The 18,954-nt window shown below is 32.0% G+C and overlaps 1 protein-coding gene across 8 annotated transcripts in view; it reads right to left on the bottom strand.

The window, feature by feature from the left end:
• Positions 1–18,954, bottom strand: part of LOC134714739 (solute carrier family 23 member 2-like) — a 71,180-nt gene that overhangs the window by 12,226 nt on the left and 40,000 nt on the right. For 3 of the 8 annotated variants that reach the window (XM_063576249.1, XM_063576252.1, XM_063576251.1), the window contains 4 exons: positions 9,553–9,733; positions 5,681–5,838; positions 2,286–2,383; positions 729–820 (listed from right to left, as the gene is read on the bottom strand). In XM_063576249.1, coding sequence (XP_063432319.1) covers positions 729–820; positions 2,286–2,383; positions 5,681–5,838; positions 9,553–9,733 — 529 coding nt within the window. Of the gene's footprint in view, positions 1–728; positions 821–2,285; positions 2,384–5,680; positions 5,839–9,552; positions 9,734–10,136; positions 10,308–12,411; positions 12,515–16,182; positions 16,295–16,820; positions 16,956–18,954 lie in introns of those variants that run through there. The other 5 variants (XM_063576254.1, XM_063576256.1, XM_063576253.1 and 2 more) reach the window with 5 other exon arrangements.

Raw genomic sequence — 18,954 nt, forward strand, 5'->3', positions numbered from 1 at the left:
CTCTATGACATAGATTAACACTACAATGGGCTTTGTTTTATTGTTTAAAAACAATGTAAAAGCATTTATTGAATTTTCTATTGCTTTGAATGATTTTAAATGATCCCAACGTTTATTTGTAGTTTTTTGAAAGAATTATCTTTAATATAATACATTTTGAAACAGGGAATCCATGCTTCATATTGATGATTCTTTGAAAATAAGCTTATTTTTGGGGGGTGTATGCTGGATTTAAGTCATATACTTCATAATTCAAGAAAACAACAGGTTCTGACATGAGATGATCTTCCTTTATATTAAGAAGCTGACTATTATCTTATACTCATGAAAAATAACTTAAGGTTTATATATTTTCTCTTTGTATTCCTCTATTTTATTTTAATTGCAATCTTAAACTATGATAATGTGTATCACACTAAAACAATAGCCAGCAGATATATGCAGCATATCAAAAGGACAATTAAATAAAAAAGTAAACTCGTGTTTATTAATTTGCATATTACGTTGCTTTTTTCTACTTCTTGGGAACGAACATTATTAAAAGTAGATCTTTTATTACAGGATAAACAGCGGAAATTGACAATTGATATCCAACGAATTTAATGAATCCACAGATTTTTCTTTAAAAAAAAACACGAACAAATTTGTACCCCCATAGCCATATATCTTTTATATATTTTTATTTCTTTTTAATTTGACTTGGAGTTCATAACACAATGAGAACTTACCTTTTGAACTTGTCCATATAAAATATCATCTGCACTTGTTGTTCTATTAACTAATATTGATATGTTTAATGTTGAATTGTAAAAAGAGCTCTCTGCAATGAAATAAGGATTTCTGTTTAATGTTCACACAATTCATAACTTCAAATTAGTCCTAGTAGTGAATTGAGATAATTCATTGTAAAGCATTGTAAAAGAAAATCCCTTCACCCAATCATTTATTAAATCACAATTTTATACATTTTGATACATTATTTATTAATCTGCATTTGTGAGATCAAGGGTTTTCTCTTTATTACCAATTTCGTTACAAATATGAATTTTCAATGAAAAACTTACGAAAATAAAAATGAAACAGCGTAATTTCAGACATCATTCGAACCTGATGTCCAACCCTAATGACAAAAATTTACAACTATAAATATCTTAGTCACTTTTGAATTATATTGATCAAATTATTTCTATTCTATAAAATTGAGAATGGAAATAGGGAATGTGTCAGAGAGTATAATGTCTTATACCAACAAACAAACTAATTTCAACTATTTCATGTTTCATGTCGGAACCTTTTATAGCCGACTGAAAGATGTGGACTTTTTTCATTGTTATTTATGTACGGTTGCCTACAATTGCCTACATCATATATACATAATAAAAGCTAGAACATGAGCCTTGGTGAGATCTTCAACAGACTTTGTTTATTTTTATGTGTGCCACTTTGTTATATTGTTCCTCTCATTTCGTAATTCGTAAAGCAAAATAATCCCTATTATGTCTATTGGTTTTGTTCACACAACGTAGTCAATATAATGGAAATTTATATGATTTTGTCATACAAGTGAGAGGTTTGGCTAGCTATAATAACAGGTTTAATCCACCATTATCTCCATAAGAAAATACCTATACCAAGTATGTAACCATTTAACTTAGGATTTTTTTTTCAACTTTTCTCGGTAGTTTTGTGATTTTACTTTTCACAATACTTGAGGAAAAAATAGGGAATGAAGAAGACAAAACGTAAACAATGTGCATGCACTGACAGTAAATATGTACAGCATGTTTATAAGTGTCAAAGAGGAGATCCAACTTTATTGGTCACATAAATTCTGTTGATCTTCCATTGTTACATCACCGACTTTCAAATGTTAAGGTTTATAAAAGAAAATTTATAAAAGGACTTCATACACACAAAATTTGTGAATTAGTCATTTATCAATTGATTTTGTAATAATGTGACTCTACATCTACTGGCAATTTGTATGAATGTAATGTGAACTTACTAATCAGCTTTGCAGGAAGCGCATACTCCTATTATAGGTCTTAATAACTGCCAATGTAGAAATACGGTTAGAATGGGTTGATAGGATTGAAGAATTACATACCTTGATATGCTACTAAACTGGACACACAATTATGTAACAGACTTGGTATATATACTTGCAGAAAGTGAATATTATGGGACATCTGAATGAACAAAGTAATTTGTTAAAAAAAAGTTCACAATGTCAATTGAATATTGAGATAATTTTTTTTTATATATTACTGGGACGGCAAACATACCCGTTATAATTTGTGGGTCGCATCGTTCAGGATCAAGTGTCTGAAGCGCAAGTAACGGTACTGTGTACTCAAAAGCTGCACCTTGGAACAATGGTAACCTGTAAAGGGAAATAGAAGCATATTATTCGCAGATACATTGTAGATTGCAAAACAGTGTCCAACCTGTGCTATCTGAAAATGAATCATAATACTTATGCGAGCATAATAAAATAAAAGCCTTTTGATAATCAAAACCATTATTTCACCAATTTTTATGTCATTTAAATCATCATTTTCATTTTTATATTTCTGTGATCTCAAAAGGAAAAAAAAATCAAAGTGGAGGGAAATGGCTTCTAAACTCAACAACCAAAGAAATTATTGATTGTTCTAACATCACATCACAGCCAGGTGGCTTATAAGTATAATCATGTAAATCCACATAGTATTTAAATGATTTTTGAAAGGTCATGTAGTTAAAAATGCTGACAACATAACTTAAAATAAATGAAACTAGAATCAAACGCCGAATCATACACACTGAAGAGACTTTATAATTGTTTTTGTCAGTTTATACATTTAAAAATATAACGAGTAGAGCCAGTAGCAACACAAAATTAAAAAAAAAATTATTTCTCAAACTTCAAGGGTACGAGATAACCTGTCAATATTTTGCTGAATGTATATTTTTTTTTATAGTGTAACGAGTCAATAAGATGTATTAATAATCTCAAGAAAGGAATATTTTTTAAGTCCATTTTTCATTCTTTTTTTTCCTTTTCCGATCTTTTTTTTATTTCATTTGTTGTGCTAGTCCTAACCCATCAACACTTTTGTTGAAAAGTAAAGAATATGGTATTTAAAGAATATTTCAGCCAACATATTTGCTGGCGAGGGGAAGGCATTTTTAATCTTTCAGATAATGCAAAATAAAGTAAAATCACAAACTCCGAGGAAAATTCACAACGGAAAGTCCCATATCACATGGCAAAATCAAAAGTGCAGAAACATCAAACGAATCGTTAACAATGTCATATTCCTGACTTGGCACCGGCATTTTCTTATATAGAAAATTGGCGATAAAGAAATTTAATCTAAACAATATGATACTTTATCATATATCTTCATCCAATTGTCTCAACATTATTGCAGATATTAAGGGCCAAATTTATAATTTTAAGTGAACTAACTCCTTTATTTGAGAGTTTAACATCATTGTTCAAATGTTTAACGAAAAGGGAAGTGATTAACACCAAGTAAACTCTTAGACTGACCTCAAGCATGGTCAAATTTAAATGATAATTCAAATTTCACCATACTTCAGGCTATGCTCATTGTTAAAGGCCGTACGGTGACCTATAATTGTTAATGTTTGTGTCAATTTGGTCTTTTGTGGATAGTTGTCTTATTGGCAATCATACCACATCTTCTTTTTTTATATATTCAGTATTCTCATTTTAAAAAGACTCTATCCAATGTTTTAAGTAAATATATATTCTTAATTACATTTAATTTATATTTTGTTACACCTTATGTTTTCCTCAAATGTTTTTTTCTTGTGAAATGAACCAACATTTAAAGTAAACAAAAAGCTAATATATATGAATTTTTACAACATAATGAACATATATGTAATTTCATCCAATATTTGTTAAAATATAAATTCATTCAAATTTATTCAGCCTTTTAGACAATTTTTCAAATGGATGGATTTCAAGATCAATAAAACATCTCAAATTGACAATTTTCCGTGACTAAAATTGTTAATATTTTTGATAATAATCCATTAAAATATTTGAAAAAAATAACCAACAGACAAATAAAAAATCAAGGTATTCATACTGCAAATGTACAATTAACCTACAGTATGTAATGTAGGGTGTTCAATTTAGATGTATTTTATGAAAACCTATTCAGAATTTACATCATTTGTAAATGTTTTGTTAGTAAAAGAGATCGTGGTCTTTTCAACTAGTCAACACGGGGATGCTTAATGCTTATATAATGTGTACAATAAAACCTCTAGTCTCACAAAATAATGATATTTATGATTTCTTTTCTAACATCAATCAGTTCACAAATGTGAAACTAAAATAATACAGTAAAAACATAACTTTCATTGGTAAAATCAATATAATACTATTGTTCAATACACAGTAAAATAACTCTGTTAAAACTGTAACAGAATTCGTACTTTATTTAAATTTGGCATTTTTTACATATTTTTTTTTAACTCGAGCGTCACCAATGAGTATTTTGTAGACGAAACGCGCGTCTGGCTCAATTACAAAATTTCAATTCTGGTATCTATGATGAGTTTAATCACATAATGTCACAAAATTGGTAAAATTCACATATATCTACAAAAGAAATCAACTTGTTCACGTATATATATTGCCCTTGTCATCATGTTGCTGCTAAAACCTATTTGTCTTTCTATTATAGTTCCCATAAACATCACAAACATTAATAACATTGATCTTTCAAGGTGTATAACTCCCAGAAGGAGTTAACTTAAAACTTATAACATATTACCTACTTGATGAGATTAGCCTACTGATCATTTTAAAAACAATTAACTCAGAATTATGGATACACTTTAAAATAAGAGGATGATAGACCGATATTAGTTTGTTGTCTTTTTATATTGGCAATGCGTTCCAATTTATAAAAAAAAACAAACTTAAGAATCGATTGATTGATATTTTATATAATTTAATTATGAATTAGAACAGAATACAAATTTTATTTAAATCCAGTTAACATGAACATTACAGACATAAGTTCAGAGAGCTTTTATCCGACATAATCGATTACATTATCTATTATAACAGATTTTCCATTTGCTCTTGAACTGTGTTGTTTCTACGGAGATATGTCATAGTTAAGGTATGGAGAAGCTGTTAGTCAATTATAGTAGTGATGGGAATACATATAGCAGTACATTTTTGAAGACTAGGAAAGATAAAAGGTTTTTCTTTAACATAAATGACATATGGTCTATGTACATGTGTTTTATAGTCAAACAAAATATAGGGATCAAAAGTCATCAATCGATTTAGAGAAAACAAATCATGGTAACAAACCAAAACAGAGAGAAACACATCAACTATTAGAGGAAAACAACGAAACAACAAACTAAGCCATTCCAATATTTACTGTTTAGTTAAATTTAAGGTATCATATGACTTTAAAGATAACCAAAAAAAAATATGAGGATTTTTCGGACACTTTCAATCATAATGAGTAACTATCACAGTACGCAGCTATGATAAATTCACCTCCTTTGCCTGATTTTATCAATAGACAGTTACTATATTTATCTAATCCTTCCTTGCCTCATTGACTTCACTTTTGTTTGTGTCATATTTTCTAAGAAACCTGAGGTAAAGTGTCTTTGTCATTTTTATTCTTACCTCACTCCAAACAAAATCATCATCAGTGTGGTAATACCATCCATAAAAAGAGTGGTACTGAGCAGCCTCGTTTTAAACATGCCATTTGTTTCTCCACAAACAGCTTCGGCTACCATTATAGACAATGCTAACTGATTTGCAAGAGAGAGGAGTGCTTGCTGAAAGTAAAGTATTTACTTATTTAGAGGGTTGTTAGAATCATAGACAATACCACTAGGTTTGCCAGATGTATAACTGGCTAAAATAAAGATAACTTAATACCGGGTTTGTTAGAATTATAAGACAATCTCAACTGATTTGCCAGAACGGGGGAGAACTGGCTAAAAGAAAGTATTAACTTAGTTTTGGAGTATGGTATAATTATTGCTTATCATAGATACCTGGCTACAAATCGTGTTCATAAATGATGGCAACAGTAATATACCGCTGTTCGAAAGTCATAAATCGACTGACAGAAAACATACCCGGGTAACAAACTAAAACCGAGGAAAACACATCAACTAAGACGTACATAAGACATGCATATTGTCTACAAAAAATTTATCAGTGACGCTTGTATAAAAAAAGTAAAAAATATTAAATAACGTACGAAGATGAAAAGCTTTCAGATCCGAAATATCCTACTGATTTGCATTTAATGTATTGGAAATATAGACAATGCTAACTGGTTTGTCAGTGTTAGGAATTCTTGATGAAGGTATATACATAACATTTAAGGGGGATCGTAGAATTATAGCAAATCTTTATTTTTTTTTTAAATATATGCTCAATTTGTAACATAGAAATCAAGGAATGCATTATGAAGTTATAATACAGTGTTAAAGTGTCTATTTTGAAGCTTCAGGCTGCATGTTTGATCTATTTTATACAATGAAGTTGTATGAAAAGTAGCGAAATTTTACCTTTAGAATAATTTATTAAGGTTTAAAATTGAAGATTAAATGAAAATTATTTTTAAATGCAAATTATTTTGTCACTGAAATACCTGGGAGACAGTATCAAGCACCTGACTGATTAAATCTACTGTTAATATGCATTACTGCATTTGAGACTAACATGTCCATTAACTTAATGTAGTCAAGTTGTTGCATTTTCAGTGCATCACAATCGTTTAAAAATTCTGCATCATGATTTATATTTATTTTTTATCAACGTCTAGTGGCAAATATTTTACGTTTATTTTGTGTTCTAGGAAGTTATCGATGTGGAGATAGGAAATAATGATTGAGTTTTAAACTTCCACAAGAAAAGGGGCGTTTTTCATACTTTAGGGGTAGACATTACATTTTTTCAGGAAAACAAGCTATCCATGGATCCCTCATGTAGTTGTTGTAAGGTTTCCCTGATCTGATTGTTGTTCTCTCAGTACACGAGAATCGTAACTTGTCTATTCCGACCGGGTATAACATGTTTTTGTCTCTGCAGATACTTAATAGTGTAGACCTTTGTGAGACTTTATTCTCTATCAAGCTTAGTATTAACATGAGCAGCAACACGACAGATGTCACATGTAGCACATGATCTGCTTACCCTCTTAGAGCACATAAAAATCATCCCTAGTTGTTTCTAGGGTTTGTGTTGCTTAGTCTTTATGTTTCTATGTTAATCCAAAGTTCTCTTTTAGTTCATGTCCAATAGTTATCAAAGGTACCAGGATTATAATTTAGTACGCCAGACGTGCGTTTCGTCTACATAAGACTCATCAGTGACGCTCATATCAAAATACTTATTAAGCCAAACAAGTGCAAAGTTGAAGAGCATTTGGGATCCAAAATTCCAAAAAGTTGTGCCAAATACAGCTAAGGTAATCTATGCCTGGTATAAGAAACACTTACATGTATGCATGATCCTTTGTTTAATATGTCGAGTGATAGTTATTGGTCTACTGGGATGACCCTTGGAATCGGTAAAAAAAATTGCTAGCTGCTAGGTGGATATTTGACCTCCGGGAATCAGTAGTATAACACTGGCTGTTTTCAGACGCTAGGCCCTGAGAAGCGGTAGAAAATAACTGCTTTTAAGTGGACGGAAGGCTCTTGGTATCAGTTGAAAATTACTGGCCATTGGGTGAACAGTAAACCCTGGGATTCGGTATTGAAAAATTATTAGCTGTTGGATGGACAGTTGACCCCGGAAGGATTTTCCACATGAAAAAAGCAAAACTCAATATCAATCTACATAATTCATTCTCTTCGATATATCTTTTAATGTAATTTCTTATTAAAAAAAAACCATTTCTTATATGTCATCTTATTCAAGTTATTTGTCACCACATGCCGTTGATGTTACCATTATTAAAAAAAACAAAATAGGATTGGTAACAATAATTCAGGTATTATATATAGTTTTCTACTGAATTTAAGAACTAGTTTATGTCACTGATGAGTCTTATGTAGACTAAACGCGCGTCTGGCGTACTAAATTATAATCCTGGTACCTTTGATAACTATTAACACCACTGGGTCGATGACACTGCTGGTGGACGTTTCGTTCCCGAGGGTATCACCAGCCCAGTAGTCAACACATCGGTGTTGACATGAATATCAATAATGTGGTCATTTTTATAAATTTCCTGATTTAATACAAAACTTTGAACTTTTCGAAAAAACTAAGGATTTTCTTATCCAAGGCATACACTACATTATCTGTATTTGGCACAACGGTTTGGCATTTTGAATTCTCAATGCTCTTCAACTTTCTATTTGTTGAGCTTTATAAATATGTTGATATAAGCGTCACTGATGAGTCTTAAATAGACGAAACGCGCGTCTCACGTACTAAATTATAATCCTGGTACCTTTGATAACTATAAGTTTAAACATATTTATTTATAGTGGATATGGAAACAAGTTCTGCAACTTATATTAATCCCTTTCCATTTTGTGAGTGCGAGTGCTGCCTTGTAGTGGCATTAGCCTACTCTTTTTCGAAATCTACAAGGGTTGTCTTTTACGTGCAAGAGATATGGCTCTCTCTTAACACGGGTCAGCCATTTATCGTCCCCTACCGACGGACTATCATCGTTTCCTCAAGACCATACTCGCAAATTGTGTCAAGGGAGAGCCGAAATTGAGTTCCTAAAATTGTTATACATTGTTGATAACTATTAACACCACTGGGTCATTCCAGTTAATGTCTGCTAGATTTAGATGGATGGTCCTTTCTGAGGGGTGTAACATTTATACATCTTAGGGGTGCTATAAGAAGTGTTTTCATCTGACATATAAAACTATACGCAAAAACACTTCTGAGGGTCTTGCAGCAGTAGGTCATTTTTTCCGATGATAGCCCATACACCACAATATGAACAGGCACTCTACATCTGATAGTTCTTAATTTTTAGATCTGATAGGCAGCTTTTTATGATGTTTTTTTCTGATACCTATAAAACCAAATCCCCCATCCATCCCCACCTGTCAGAAATTAACTAGAATGGCACACTGTGTCCATGCCACTGCTGGTGAACGTTTCGTCCCCAATGGTATCACCAGCCCAGTAGTCAACACTTCCGTGTTGACACGAATATCAATAATAGGGTCATTTTTATAAATTTCCTGTTTAAAGATACAAAACTTTGAATTTTTCGAAAAACTAAGGATTTTCTTATCCAAGGCGTAGATTACCTTAGCTGTATTTGGCACAACGTTTTGGCATTTTGATCCTCAATGCTCTTCAACTTTCTATTTGTTTGGCTTTATAAATATGTTGATATGAGCGTCACTTATGAGTCTTGTGTAGACGAAACGCGCGTCTGGCGTACTAAATTATAATCCTGGTACCTTTGATAACTATTATGTGTACGTTTAACGTGTTAATTTATGTTTACAAAATGAAAGGACTAATAGAACACTTGAGGAAATGTAAACAAATACCTGGAAGGCAAATAGTATAGTGAGATGTATTGGAGGGTTGTCAGTAACACCATAGATTAGGGCATCATCAGTGACGTGAACTTCGTCCTCTACTGTAATATCACCCTCAGGTTCTGGGTGAGGGGTAAAACCATTCTGATCCTTCTCATCCATTAATGTCATGGTGGCTGAATTATCAGACCTGCAAAATAGAGATATCTTCTTTAACAAGATGTATGTTGTATATATGTTTGACTGTGTATAACATGTGTACAGGCCTGGAAAATAAATTAAATGGTGTCTTCTTTAACAAGATGTATGCTGTATATGCGAGGCTGTATATAAAATTTATACAGGTTTTACTGAGATTAAAACGTGTTGTATCTTCACAAAGCAAAAATAAATGCGCATCCATTAATGAAGCGATAAACTACAAGGATAACTGAACGCGTTACTTAAGAGAAGAAATAAATAAGAAGAGAAATGGACATATGCGCAACCATCACGAGTATACACGTTCGAGCATCTAGTTCACTTATAACCATATGTTGTATGTGTAGTTTCTAAATACGGAACAAAATAGGGAAGTAAAGTAAGTAACTGACCTTGAGTACATCTTTGCACCGGACATCAACACCAAAAGATTTTCTAATCCATTTCTTATTAAAAAATCATCAAAATACTCTGACCAAAACACGTCATGATGTACAATTACAACCAAAAGGAGTGTAGCATGTTAGAAACTGATGAAGAATCAATACCTATATTTATCTTACGCCCTCATCTTATTGATTCTTGATTATGTACATCAGAAAGAAAACAATTATTGGAACTTAGTATTTTTAATGTCATTGAGATTTTCCCGTTTTACATTTATTAATGAACATGATGTAACTGCAATCAAAAATACAAAAGTTTTTAAAGGATTTATTTTTAGAGCAGCAGTAACAATAGACGGATCAATCAATACCACCATTTAACAGGTTTATATCACATTACACTTATAGCCTAATCTTGATCACACTACACATGATTTCCGTATACGACCGAGAAGTTCACGGAGTACAAATACGTCAATATTCAACCAAAACCCTTCATATTCTGATTTATACTAAGAAACAAGGAAAAAACATCTTATAACATAAACACAATGTATTTAACTTAAATGGAGTGCAGTCAAAATACATTTCTATACCTTATGTCGAGTGCAGTCAAAATACATTTCTATACCTCATGTGGGGTGCAGTCAAAATACATTTCTATACCTCATGAGGGGTGCAGTCAAAATACATTTCTATACCTCATGTGGAGTGACATTCAAAGCAAAAGACATTTCTATATGCAATGTGGAGTTGCTTTCAAAAAGCAAGATTTTCTATATTTTATGTAGAATTTTTATGGCAAAATCTCTATACATAATTTAGAGTGAAATTCAACCGGGTAGTCAAAATGCATAATGTCTAAATCTCATGTAGAGTAACAGTCAGACGGCAAGATTGCTATAACATATAGGGCTTGACAGTCAAATGATGTGTAGACATAATGTAGCGTGACTGTCAACAAATAAGATTTCTATACCCAATGTGGCGTGACCATCAAAAGGCATGATTGCCAGACCTAATGTAGCGTGATAGTCAAAAGGCAAGATGTCTATATCTTAAGTAGAGTCACAGTCGATAAGCATGACTCTTTACGTAATGTAGAAAGACTGTCAAAAGGCATGCTTTTTATATATTGTGTAGATCCACAGTCAAAAGACATGTCTATACATAACGTAGAGTGACAGTCAAAAGACATGTCAATACATAATGTAGAGTGACAGTCAAACGACATGTCTATACATAATGTATAGTCATAGTCAAAAGACATGTCTATACATAACGTAGAGTGACAGTCAAAATAGTCTATACGTAATGAAGAGTCACAGTCAAAAGACATGTCTATACATAATGTAGAGTCACAGTCAAAAGACATGTCTATACATAACGCAGAGTGACAGTCAAAATAGTCTATACGTAATGAAGAGTCACAGTCAAAAGACATGTCTATACATAATGTAGAGTAACAGTCAAAAGACATGTCTTTACATAACGTTGAGTGACAGTCAACAAGCAAGATTTCTATACCCCATGTGGCGTGACAATCAAAAGGTATGATTTCTATATAATGTGCATTGACCGTCAAAAGGCGTGATTCCAATACCTAATGAAGAGTGACAGTCATAAGGCATCAGCCCTATAGCTTATATAGAGTGACTCAAAAGACATGATTTCTATACTTTATGTAGAGCGACTTAATATTTTTTAGAGTTTTTCTTCGTCGTGTGGAAACAGTAGAGGTGCCTCCCCGTGCTTCAGGTTTATGCTCTTATAATATACTAGATTATGGAGTGTGTGTCCGAGAGAGATTTTGTAAAACGCATGAGCCCTATACCTTATGAAAAGTTACAAGTACTCAAAAGATACGTGTGTCCTCGTAGAATATTTGATGTTTATCATGTTTATAATCTTCTTACCAATTATACATCTCCCCGTTTACTATATATATCTAACCAGCCCCCCCCCTCCCCCCAAAAAAATAAATATCGTAATACATGTTTAAAATCGTATAAGCAATCGTAGATCCCACCATTTGTTAAACATCTTCTATTCAATTGTACCCCCGTCACATATTAACGTTTAAAATCGTCTCACCAAGCTATGTACAACAACCCCCCCCCCCCCCCCCCCCCCCCATCTTTCCCCTCTTCCTCTTTGTCACACATTTCTCAAATCTTTTGCAAAGTTTGATCGCACACTTTTATAATTAAAATGATAAATGATTGACCTAATAAATTATAGCTAGCATTGTTGACATATTTATGGTTTAAAATTGTCTTACCAATTGTTGTAAAATCAAATCCCTGTAAAATTGTTTCACACGTTATAAGGAAAGTGGACTGTAATTAAGATGATGACCGGTTAGGTGTTGACACTGACAATTTATTTTACCACCAGGTGAACAGCATGAAGACAAACACTTGTCAAAATGACAGTTGGGGAACATAAAAAATGTTTTATTGAATAAAATAAATGCATTGTATACAAATGTAAAGTGTAAGTATTAGTAGTCTGACTGTGATTTAAATTAAATGGTGAGTATATAATTAATGATTGATATACATTGTGTAGTATCATCAGTTAGAACAAGATTTGTTACATTAGGGTAAAACTTTAATTCATAATATGACAATGGAGTTGTGGGAGCCAGACGTATTTATTGTGTCCAGACCAGGAGGAAAGTTGAGCGCGCACACATTCACCCAAAACAATTTGTGTGTATAAATCAGTGGTTGTCATTGGTAGCTGTCTGTTATACTTGTTTTTCGTTTATCGCGTCAAGAAAATTTTAAAACATTAAAATCTTTATAACAATTGGTCATACCTGACCCTTTAAAGGTAAGGTAATTGTCCTAATATTTACTAGTAACATAATAAGTTGATACAATATATCACAGCTACAAGGTTTACTTAGATCACTTATAACAAAATTTATCAAGGCTAAGCTTCTACGAAAGTTTTACGGACAAAAAGCCTAGACACCAACGCGACCACTCCTACTATGTCATCAATACCTATAAGATGGACTAACCGCTTATTCTTAGTTCATGAATTTCAATAATGTCAAGTATGAGACTAGAAAGGGGTTGTTAATATGGATTTTGTCTTCATTTCTTTCTGAAAATGGAGTCATGAACAATTTGTTTATGTTCTGACTTTATATAAAGCTCATACATATTCACCATGTTTTTAGTACATCATTGAAATATTAAGGTATAGTAAATAACACAAAGTTATTATTTATTATGTGCGAAACAAAAAGTGAAAAAGGCCCAGTTATATAACAACTGTGTTATGTCTGCGTAACATTTTGATCAAGTGTCTGGTGCTTTTTTAAATGAATTATTTTGACTTCGCCTTTCAAGTTTTGTGAAAAAACGCTAACACCAAGATGTATTTCATTCTTAAACGTAAAACTGATTAGCTCACTTGAATTCACATGTACTTTGATTTATCATAGTTTAATTCAAGAAATACGTGTTGATTGTCAAACATTATAAACTCTAAAAAAGCTGGATGTTGATGAGATGTTGATAATGAATTATAGAGCAATCCGACAAAACAGCAATAGTACATATACTGGAATGTCTCGCACCTCCAATCACTGCAAGACCTTACTTCGATATAGTACTAACTTATTAATCTACGTCTCACCTTTTATAAACAAGTACAAAACACGTTTATGATAACAATGGAAATGAATAAAATCCTTTAATATAAAATAACGAGAGGCTGTTATGTAAATATTTTGTTAAACTATAGGTTAACTTTCGGTCTTCAACAGTAAACAAAACAGTGTCAGTCAACTTTGTAAAGTTTTGTTATCGCCTCGAGTAAATATACCACCTTGGATAGATTTCAATCAACTGGGCTGCGTTCAATATCGTAGCAGCTACATGGGGCTACGAAGATTTTTGACTATTGAATGTGTAGCTAGCCTAGCTGCTACATAGATATTGATAGCAGCTAGGCTGGCTACTCGTTCAATAGTCATACATCTACGTAGCCCTATGTAGCCGCTACGATATTGAACGCAGTCCTGATTCTTATATTAAAGTTTATTTGTTCCAATACCAAAACAGTAGCTGAAAATAGAGTTATCCCATATATCAGTAATAAATGCACATACGTCTGGGGATTTATTATTACACAATAAAGACTGTGAACGTTTCTGATCAAAGATAACTATTTAAGCATCTGAACATAAAACCTTTGAGTGAATAACTCACATCTATATTTAGAGTACATGTATAAAGTTTTCCGAAACAATTTATTAATTCTTGTAAAACATGTTCCCAAATGAGCACATAATACAATCGTATCGTGACTTAATAGTCTTCAATAAATAATCTTTATTATTGAATAATTATAATCTGCACCTCTCCATGCATAAACAGTACGACATGTTGTAGCTTTCAAGCATGTATGTTGACAAGTAACATATACTACTAAAACATTAACAACAATATATGTTTTAAATTACTTTGATGAATTCTTTCAATTTATTGCATTCACAAACTATTTTTTTCTAAATAACTGTTTCGAATTATTTCATATGTGAATTTCTATTTTCTCCTATATTTAATCTTGATTTAAACAGATACAGAGATGTGTATAATAAATTCAAGTTTCTTTTAACGATATAAAAGTTGTAAATAATAATAAAAAAATGTTTATGTAAATCTTTTATGAAAAACTGTCTATCTTTGCTTAGTAAACAAGCTATTTAATATTATCGCTATCACCGATCTACGTCTGTTTAGGAAGAGGACAAGGTTGTACATTGTAGAGTTATTCTCTTCTTCGTACCAAAAAAACAAGCTCGGCGAATTTTAGGAGCTTGTACCGCTCCTTTGAAATATATTTCTTCTTTAACTCATTGACACTATATTTTGGCAATTGACAATGACATATGCATAATTAGCATATAAATAACATTGACCTATAATGGTTTACTTTAATAAATTGTTATATTTAGATGGAGAGTTGTCTAATTGGCACTCATACCACATCTTCCTATATCTTTTTAAACATCACAGACAGAAAATTTACAATGGCGCTTCATTTCAAGGAATAAGATATAAACACAATAAATAAAGGCAGCAGTAGTATATCAGTGTTAAGAAGTCATAAATCAATAGAGAGAAAACAAATATTGGTTACAAACTGAAACCGAGGGAAATACAATTTCAATTTATTAAAAAATTGATCTCCGATTATCGGAGATCAATACATTAATTAGATTGATACAATTTAAACTATTTTTCTTAATGCGGTCTGATTTTATGTAATGGCGATTAAGTTAGATTGATTTGAATATGATTTGCAATGAAAATAACGCTTAAATAAAAAGTCTGACCTCTGACTTGTACAGGTTTAAATCTATAGTCTGACCTCTGACCTCTGAAAGATTTAAATCTTTTGTCTGACCCTCTATAAAGGCATGAATACGAAGTCTGACCCCTGACATTGTAAAGGTTTAAATCTATAGTCTGATCATCTTCAAGGCATGAATACGTAGTCTGACCCTGACCTTGTAAAGGTTTAAATCTATAGTCTGACCCTCTATAAAGGCATGAATACGAAGTCTGACCCCTGACATTGTAAAGGTTTAAATCTATAGTCTGATCATCTTCAAGGCATGAATACGTAGTCTGACCCTGACCTTGTAAAGGTTTAAATCTTTAGTCTCATCTTCTATACAGGCATGAATACGAAGTCTGACCCCTGACCTTGTAAAGGTTTGAATCTTTAGTATGACCCTCAATACAGGCATAGATACGAAGTTTGACCCCCTGACCTTGTAAAGATTTAAATTTATAGTATGACCCTCTATACTAAAGACTTGAAAGGTTTGAATACGAAGTTTGACCCCCTGACCTTGTGAAGATTTAAATCAAATTGAAGCAGATACAATATTATACCTAAAAAGGCCTTAATCAAATTGTAGAACTTATTCTGATTCCCACAAAAGACTAAATCTAACTGTACTTTTTATAGCCTAATAAAGGCATATATAGGTCTATAATATAAGTAATGAAGTCATACTTACATCTTAACTTAACACCAAAGTATCGTATAAACATGAAAATATTCCTTTCCTTACAGTGTAAATAATGTAAGTAAAAACATGTATATACTCACAAATATGATCAATATAACCAGATGTTCACACTTGCAATTAATTTCACACTAGTCTACTAATACACCTTGTAACTGACAACAGACTGTAAAATGTCAGTCATGTTTTACTATTTTATTGGACATATGCAGGTGAAAAATTAAACAATCAGACCTTTGTCAAAATGTATGACCAAATATAAAAATAAATTCAAACCGGGCAAAAATGCAAAACAGTTTTCAAATGCGGGGTCCAGTATACTTATGAAATTTCAAAAATGTACTTTGCTGACTTAGTTTTAAAATGTACTTTGCTGGCTTAGTTTTGAATAACAATGAATGCTTTACAGCATGCATTTAAAAAAAAACAGATACCCAACAAAGAGGTATGTTTCATTCTTCAGTGTTCTATGAGTTATAGTATACAAAGACAACAGACCCTTCTTTAGTGGCCACCTCAAGGAGCTTTCTCTAATATGTTCATTGTATCTTGATACAATATATAATCAACCTTTTCTGTCTTATATATTGATATAATTTCTATCAATAAGTAAAGAAAAACTATCTTACCTTTTACGTATTTGTCTAGTTAAATGCCAGTTGCTATTCTGTTGTTAGTATTTGAGAAATGTGATTTAAATATTTATAAGATATGCGTGATAATATAAAGAGACGACGCATCACGTAGATAATCAAACATTTGTAAACATTAAAGGGTCCTGAACGTGCATATAACAAACATATTAAAGATGTAGTGTCTACGTAGAGCATTTTTATACAGGTAAATAATAATTCGAAATATAATTTAGTAATAATAATTATTCATATTGATAAACTTTTGATCTAATAACGTCCTATGGTTTTTTTTATAATTTTATCATTATGAGGTTTTTGTTGAAATATTTTAACTAAAGCGTCATCAATGAGTATTGTATCACTGAATTGATTAAGTACGATTGAATGAAAACAGTGTTACTATATGACAAAATAAAATATCCTGCTGATCAGTTTAAGCTTCCCCATGTTTAGGTCTATTCATTATAGTTTTCATGATAATAAGGATATAAAAAAGTGGGTTTCATTTGTGATTCACGGACAACAACTCTTGTTAAAAGCAGATTGCCGTTTTGACTTAGTTGTACATGCAGATAGTTTTTGCGGTTCAAAGTTTTAGAATATCTAGTTTTCATGATTTTAGATGAAAAAACAAACGAAGAAAAAAACCCACTAAATTGGATTCAAAATTGTCAGAAAAGCGCAATAACTTCACAGAAATCGACAGACAATTTCGACCATATTATTGTAGATATTATTTTTCTGTAAATTTATGTCCTCTACAGGTAAACTCTGTCCACTATAGTGTCAGCCAAAATACATGTAAGCTAGTTCAAATAGTTGGTCAAGGGAAATAACTCCTTTAAATGGGTCGACTGCTGTTTCTCGTCATGTTTACTTATAATCAAATCCAGGTCTCACAATATAAAGTGACTTAAACCAGGTCTCACAATATAAAGTGACTAAAACCAGGTCTCACAATATAAAGTGACTAAACCAGGTTTCACAATAAAAAGTGACTAAACCAGGTCTCGCAATATAAAGTGATTTAAACCAGGTCTCACAATATGAAGTGACTAAAACCAGGTCTAACAATATAAAGTGACTAAAAACAGGTCGCCCAATATAAAGTGACCAAACCAAGTCTCACAATATAAAGTGACTAAAACAAGGTCTCACAATATGAAGTTACTAAAAACAGGGCGCACAATTTACAGTGTCTAGAACCAGGTCTCACAATATAAAGTGACTAAAAACAGGTCGCACAATATAATGTGACTAAAACAGGTCGTATAAACTAAAATGACTAAAACCAGGTCACACAATATAAAGTGACTAAAACAGGTCGCACAATATAAAGTGACTAAAACAGGTCGTACAAACTAAAATGACTAAAATCAGGTCGCACAATATAAAGTGACTAAAAACAGGTCGTACAAACTAAAATGACTAAAACCAGGTCGCACAATATAAAGTGACTAAAAACAGGTCGCACAATATAAAGTGACTAAAACAGGTCGTACAAACTAAAATGACTAAAACCAGGTCGCACAATTTAAAGTGAATATAAAGTGACTAAAACCAGGTCCGTCGCATGTAATAAAAAGTGACTAAAATATAAAGTGACTAAAACAGGTCGCACAATATGAAGTGACTAAAAAACAGGTCGCACAATATAAAATGACTAAAACAGGTCGTACAAACTAAAATGACGAAAACAGGTCGCACAATATAAAGTGACTAAAACAAGTCGCACAATATAAAGCGACTCAATTAAACAGGTCGTACAAACTAAACCAGATCGTCCAATTGGAAGTGATTTAAACTAGGTCACACAATAAAAAGTGACTCAAAACAAGTTTTACAATCTGAAGTGACTAACCAGATGCTCCGCAGGGCGTAGCTTTATACGACCGCAGAGGTTGAACCCTGAACGGTTGGGGCAAGTATGGACACAACATTCAAGCTGGATTCAGCTCTAAATTTGGATTGTGATTAAATAGTTGACACAGCATAGGTTTCTGACACAGAATGAATGTGTTCTAATGAACTTAAATTTTTTTTGTTTTCTCTTAGAGCAATTCACTATGCTGTTGAATATTAATCCTCTCAAAAAATGTTTGAAGAAATTTTCTTTTTATTTATGAAA

This window comes from Mytilus trossulus, chromosome 4, assembly GCF_036588685.1.
Source record: "Mytilus trossulus isolate FHL-02 chromosome 4, PNRI_Mtr1.1.1.hap1, whole genome shotgun sequence".
Lineage (NCBI taxonomy): Eukaryota > Metazoa > Mollusca > Bivalvia > Mytilida > Mytilidae > Mytilus > Mytilus trossulus.